This window comes from Egretta garzetta, unplaced genomic scaffold (genome assembly GCF_000687185.1).
Source record: "Egretta garzetta isolate BGI_Z169 unplaced genomic scaffold, ASM68718v1 scaffold143, whole genome shotgun sequence".
Classification (NCBI taxonomy): domain Eukaryota; kingdom Metazoa; phylum Chordata; class Aves; order Pelecaniformes; family Ardeidae; genus Egretta; species Egretta garzetta.
In genome coordinates, this window is record NW_009259310.1 from 1121118 (window position 1) to 1127759 (window position 6642).

General features: G+C 57.0%; 1 protein-coding gene across 1 annotated transcript; it reads right to left on the reverse strand.

Annotated features, from left to right (window-relative positions):
• Positions 1–5814: 5814 nt before the first annotated feature.
• On the reverse strand, positions 5815–6636 carry TMEM203 (transmembrane protein 203). Its single transcript, XM_009636327.2, has one exon. The coding sequence runs from the start codon at positions 6564–6566 to the stop codon at positions 6156–6158; it is 411 nt and encodes a 136-aa protein (XP_009634622.1). The 5' UTR covers positions 6567–6636; the 3' UTR covers positions 5815–6155.
• Between the last annotated feature and the right edge of the window lie 6 nt (positions 6637–6642).

Below are 6642 nucleotides of genomic sequence, written 5' to 3' on the forward strand. Positions count from 1 at the left end.
GCCTTGGCCCCCGGGCGTGGCGGGAGCCCTGCCTGTGGCCAGAAGCTTCCCGATTGTTGCTGCGTCTCAGCTCCACCCTGAGGAAGGCTGTGGAAGCCAATACAGCCAATGCGAGACAAATTCTGAGGTCACAAGAGTCAGCCACTATCCAGGATGTCACGTAATTCCCAATCCTGACACCTGCATGTTGTCTCTACGTCTTCCACAAATGATAAACCAAAATGATCCTTTCCAATCTTGGTGCCTTGCTCTTGGCTCTACAATGCTCTGCAAGGTACTCCATCACCCCTGGTTTCCTTCCATGCATGTCTTGGCCATGGTCCCTGTGTCCCTGAGCAGCAAAGATGCAGCTGAAGGCAGGGGCTGGTGAAGGGGAGGCAGGTGCTTTGGAGATGGGAAGGGAGGTGTCTAACCAACCCCTCAGCACCAAGGGGTGAAGCTGCCTTCTGCTCTGTTTGGTGGTAAGCATCCATGGACTGGATGGATCTACAGACAACATCTGGGATGGGCAGTGTGGGAGGGGACAGCCAGAATGGCCAGAGGCAGCTGGAAGAGGGGAACTCTCCAGTGAAGAGCTTCTTTTTGAGCAACAGTTGGTTTTGCTTAAGCTGTCTTCTGCTGGCACTTATGAAAATGAAAGGTTAAAAAATAAATCAGCCAGGCTCGCTGCCAGGACTACAAACCCTCTGCACAGGGTATCACAAAAGGCTGAAGAGTTTCAACCACGCAGAGCAGGTGACAGAGATGCTTTACCAAAGGCTTTGTCCCACCCACAAACCTGAACCTTTGGGGGTCAAAGGGCTGAGAAAGCCCCAGGCGTGAGCTGCCAGGAGTCCCAGGTGCCCAGCACACACCACAGGCTGGCTGAATGGGCTTGGCACCATTGCTGGAGCCTGGCCAGGAGGAGTACCCAGCGCTTTCAGTCCCTGCTCAGCACATCTTCCTCTCTCCAGCCAGGAGTCCTGGGAGACGGCAGCACGCCAAGCCCTATGCCCCCAGCACCACTGGGTGGGTCCATGGGGTGACCACCTTTGTGAGACAGAGGGTTCCCAAAGTACAACCCCCCACTCTGCGCAGAGCTTTGGGGCAACTGAGGACAAATCTGCCTTTCTCCACATCCAGCCCCCTCACAGGGACGGGCTTACAGCAGATGATGTGCAGGTATTTAAGATGGCCATGCTCAACTTAAAGCCCAACTAAAATTAGGCCATTTCTCCCCAGTGGCTGGCTCGAGTCCCTGGCACACAACCGGAGCACATGGCCAGAAGGGACCTGGACTTCAACCTTCACCTCACAAAGCCCCATCTGAAATGAGTGACAGCTGCCAATCATAACAGCAAAAGCCAGCCCCCACAGCTGAAATGGGACTGCAGCTAGCATCTGCCTCGAGAGGTATTTGGAGGCATCTTACCCAACTTAGCAGGTATTTAGTCCCAGTATGAGAATTTGAGGCAGGCTGCCCATCATCGTTCTCTGCTCCCCTGACCCTTCCATGCAGACCTGTGGGTGGCCAGCAGCTGCTCCCAGTTAGGGCTTGCAAGACTTGGCTTTACTTTTGGGGAAGTTCCAGCTATCTCTGCATGACAGTACTGCTCCAGAGATGGAGCCCACCTCCAGGTCCCAGGCTCAGCCGCCAAGCTGTGGCACCAACTGTGCCTCCCAGCCCAGTAGCTCCACAGCTCCCAGCACCAGCTTGTCCATGCTGGACAAACAGCACCCCCAAGCCACATCCTTTGTTTGTTCTCCCACACCATCCTTCTCTCAGCCACCCCCATGGATGGGTGGCTGCTCTTCTTCTGCCCCGCATATGGTGGCTTCTGTTCCCATGAGACCTGGGCAAGGCAGGACACTGCTTGAACCATGCCCCCAGAGTCCTTCCAGCAAAGCAGCTCCCAGCTCCTGACTGAGAGCCAACCACTGCATCGGGATGCTAAAGCCACCTGGGCACTGAGGAGGCCACACGGTCCCCAGGCACTGTCTGTGTCAAGATGCAGGTGGAGGTGGAGGTCCGTGAGACCATCCATTCCCAGCTGTCTCCTTCAGGAGCCCTCATGTCACCATGGTAGCTAAGGTCATGCTGGACCTTTGTCCTTCTTGTGCATGAAGCCCAGCCGAGCTGTCCCAGGCCAGGCTCTGCTCTGGAGATGCCATATGGACACAATGGCACCAGCTTCATCTCCCTCCAGCATAGCCATCCCCAATTTCAGTTATCTCCCCAAGAGCTGTTCCTGTCCCAGCAGGAGCTGGGACACACGGAGTGGGGTGACAGCCAGGGCCAGTACTGTCCCTCTGTCAGGGTGACACTGGTTTGTCATGCAGGCCAGGCTGTGCGGAGGCTCCTTCCCCACTGGCCCCAGGGGTTCAGAGGGGCGCGAGGCTGGAGCACCCACCGGGGTCTGCAGTGCCAGCACAGGGAAGCTGTGCTGCTCGCCCAGCATGTCCATGGGGCCAACTCCAAGCTGGGAGCAAGCTGGGGCACTGCCCTAACACATGCTTTTAGCTGAGGAGCTGCAGTTGGGTTTGGGAAAGGCCCAGATGGCAGTGGCGCCCAGCTCACCCACCACAGCAACAAAAATAAACCCAGAGGTAAGATTTTTATCTTTGCCAGAGCAAAGTCCAGCACGTAAAAGAGTCTGTTGGCTCAAGACTTGAGGAACCTCCCTCCCCATGCCAGGGAGCACCAGCGACCCCATGGCTTGCACTGGGCAGGGGACAGGTGTCAGGGTCTGTCCTCTCAAGTGGGGTCAGCTGGCAGAGGGTGCAGCAGGATTTCACCCAGGGGGATGCTCCCAGAAGGAGTTTTGTGTGGCCACATCGCCCCAGCCACAGGCTGGTGTGCCAGACCCACACATTGCTCAGGTGTGAGGGCAAATGCCCCAGGAAGTTTTGTCACAGGAGTTGGTGCTGACCCTGGGCACCCTGGGTGACTCCTTTGCAGGAGGAGTGAGTCCCATGAAAGGATACGGCTGGTCCTGCCTGCCAGGCAATCCCCACCACCCCTAGCCATGCAGGCAGCACCCCGAGCGCCACAGTTGGGCCCCAAACATATCAGGGAGCTCGCCTGTCCTCTCAAGTGGGGTCAGCTGGCAGAGGGTGCAGCAGGATTTCACCCAGGGGGATGCTCCCAGAAGGAGTTTTGTGTGGCCACATCGCCCCAGCCACAGGCTGGTGTGCCAGACCCACACATTGCTCAGGTGTGAGGGCAAATGCCCCAGGAAGTTTTGTCACAGGAGTTGGTGCTGACCCTGGGCACCCTGGGTGACTCCTTTGCAGGAGGAGTGAGTCCCATGAAAGGATACGGCTGGTCCTGCCTGCCAGGCAATCCCCACCACCCCTAGCCATGCAGGCAGCACCCCGAGCGCCACAGTTGGGCCCCAAACATATCAGGGAGCTCGCCTTACCTCGGGAGAGCAGAGCTGGGAACTGCCAGTTCTTCTGGGTCTTCCTCAAGGCAGCTGCAAAATGCTGGAAAAGCCACTTGCAAGCAAGCTCGGTGGCATGCAGGTGGATGTGGCATCACCTCCCCCCCCACCCCTGTCGAGCACCACGCCCCAGTGACATGGCTGTTTGCTAGGTCAGGGTGACGGTCCTGGGCTAGCCCTGCCAGGGCTCAGCAGCAGCAAGCGGCCCTCTTCCTCTGTACAGCATTGCAGTGAGGCCAAAGGATGCGCTCATTTGTTTGATCTTTTTTTATTTTTTTTTTGGTTTGTCCCTTCTTTGGTTTAATTAGCCAGGCAGTTTGGGAGCTGCGGGAGAGTCCAAAGGCACTGATCAGTCCCCAGGGCAACTCAGTGGGTGTTCCCACCTGACTCAGAGGCTTTGCTGCTCTTCCTGCTCCTCTCCGCCTTCACTGACCAAGTCCCCCACCCTCTGCAGCTCCGGTTCTTCATGCCGCACTCAGAGCAACCAAGCGCGTTGTGGGCACAACCATGGCACAGGGACACTGAGAGCGGGGCTGAAATCATGCTGGTGTGAGGTGGAAGTGGACAAGGAGCGGCCAGCTGCCCTCCTCACAGGTGACGTGTCCTTGGTTTGATGTAGCATGGCCCGTGTGAGCAAATGGCTGGCTCCAAGCAGACAGACCAGAGGAGCACCTGGGGACATTACGTCTGCACCTCGGTGACACCGAGCCCTGGAAAACCACATCACAAGGTGAAGCAGGAGCGGAGGAGCTCCTGTAAGGCAGATGCCAGTGCTCGGGCCCAGTGCCACCTAAGGGTGTGCAAGGACCCAACAATGTGGGTGCTCCTGTCCTGTGCTTCCAGCACCGTCCTCTGGCACCAGCCAAGGACAGGCCAGCTGGAGTCACTGGGGACATCGAGCCAGGGCTGGAGCCAGGTGCCACCTGAACAGAGGCTGGTGGGGAGCTAAGGCTAAGCCCCAGTATGGCCCAGTCTGGGCTAAATCTGTGTCAGCTTATGAATCCTGCTGGACAAGGCCACTGGTTCTCTTACCACTGTTCTGTGACAGTCAGGACAAGCCAGCAGCAGCGCAAAGGGACAACTGTCACCTACAGGAAACTTACTTGCAGTTCTCATTCGTTTTCTAGAGAGAAAAGGAGCAGCCACTTGTTTCATCATCATCAGGGCATCTCATGAGGGAGATCAGACCCACGAACACTTTCCTGGTGCTCCCCAGGCCTCTGCTAAGTGACTCTGAACTGCAGAGCCGGTTATACAGCAGTTATGGCTATGTGTGGGCTGTCAAGGACCTTATGAAGCTCAACACGGACAAGTGTAAGGTCTTGCAGCTGGAAAAACACAATCCAGGAGTGCAGCACACACTGGGATCCACCCGGCTGGGGAGAAGCTCTGTGGGAAGGGCCCTGGGGGTCCTGTTGGCCAACAAGCTCAACTGGTTGCACAGCAGTTATGGATATGTGTAAAAATGGTTAAAGAGCAGTTCTCCACCTCAGGATCCTACCTGTGTGAAACAGAGCAGCAGAGGGGAGGGGGTAGTACCAGGAGCTGGGTGGATGGGGCAAAGACAGGTGTGGGCCAGGGAGCAGCTGAGGTTGGAGGCGAAGCCCCAGCTACCAGATGTTTTGTCAGAGTCAATGTCATCAATAGAGTACAAAAGTCTGTAAAGCCTGGTGTCAGAAGGAGACCGGTCCTCTGGGCCTGGGCTCCAAAGCATCACTCGACGCCTTGCAGAGAGGCGGGGGGCAGATCCACCGCTCGCTGTACCCTTGTGGTGGGAGCTGAACACAAGAGACACTGAGGTGGCTTTGGCACTGGGAGGGAGTTCCTTGTGACATTGGCATCGAACACGCTGATCCATGCCTCATCCTGGAATACTGAATGACTCGCACTTTCTGGGGCTCTGAGGGCAGTGTTTCACACCAGAGCTAGGGTTCAGTGAGACACCCCCCCCGAACCAGCATCAGCCATGCATACTCCTGCCCTGTGCCTCGCCCTCCCAACACCCCTCTCTTGATATTATGGGAATGGATGTGAAATACAAAGTAAAAAAACACGTTTCTGCTCAAAACCCCACACATTAGTTCTCTCTGGCTCTGCGCACGGCTCCATAAAACCCTGCCAGCACACTGAAGGCATGAAGTGCTCAGGAAAGTGAGAGGACAGATGGAAATAAATTAGCTTTGCTGTGGAAGCCAGTGCATGGTTACAAGCCTGGCCTCGGCCAGGGCAGGGCAGGGGAGGCAGCAGCTGCGGTGCTTGGCAGTGGGCTGGGATGTACAAGGATATCTACAGCAACCAACTGACCTCCTGGTAATCCCCCTCCTCCAGGCAGCAGTTTTAAGTACAAATGCTTTCTAGGGAAAAAGAATTTTATAAATGAAACTAATCCTTCCATGCATCTTTATTTTGAAATAAAGTAGCTGGCATCTCAAACGATGCTTGCGTGGCAGGATACTTTGAGACTAACGCCAAGAGCTGAGTGAACTGAAATAAGGATGCAGCACAGAAGGATCTTTCGAAGAAGCAGGATGCTATACAACACCACAGCGTGCTTAATTACAGACCCTTGTTCTCATAGCGCCGGCCCTGTGCGACTTGCCACCTACCACTCTGTACAGAAATAAAGATGGGGAAAAGCCCGATGAGCCTTGCTGCGAGTCCAGGGCTCCCCGGTGAGCCAGGCACGTCCCCAGCTGGGGTGAGGGCAGCGATCCGGAGCCTGCTCCCTCGCTGTCAGTTCACCCGGCAGGCTCGGATCATGAGCAGCTGGAGGAGGATGAAGACAGGCGACATGATGAGGCCATACCAGAGCTCCCGGGTGTGCTCCACCAGCTTCTGGCACAGCAGCATCTCGAAGACGAACTTGAGGCTGAGGATGGTGAGGATCCAGAAGAGCCGCAGGACAGCCAGGCGCTTCTCACCGTCCTGGAAGAGCCGCACCGAGACGATGGTGGTGAAGTAGGTGCTGAGGCCGTCGGCGGCGAAGAAGGGGACGAAGACCACCCACCAGGAGAGGGCCGAGGCCTCGCCGTCCACCTTCAGGACGAGGAGCACCGAGAAGGCCAACAGGGCCAGGCCGTGCAGGAAGATCTCGAAGGTGGCGAAGCCCAACCACTGCACCAGCTCCCGCAGGGAGAACAGCATCGTCCCGACGGCCGCGGGGACATCGGGCGGCGGGGGGGGACGGGGACGACACCCCCGGCCCCGGCACCTCAGCCGC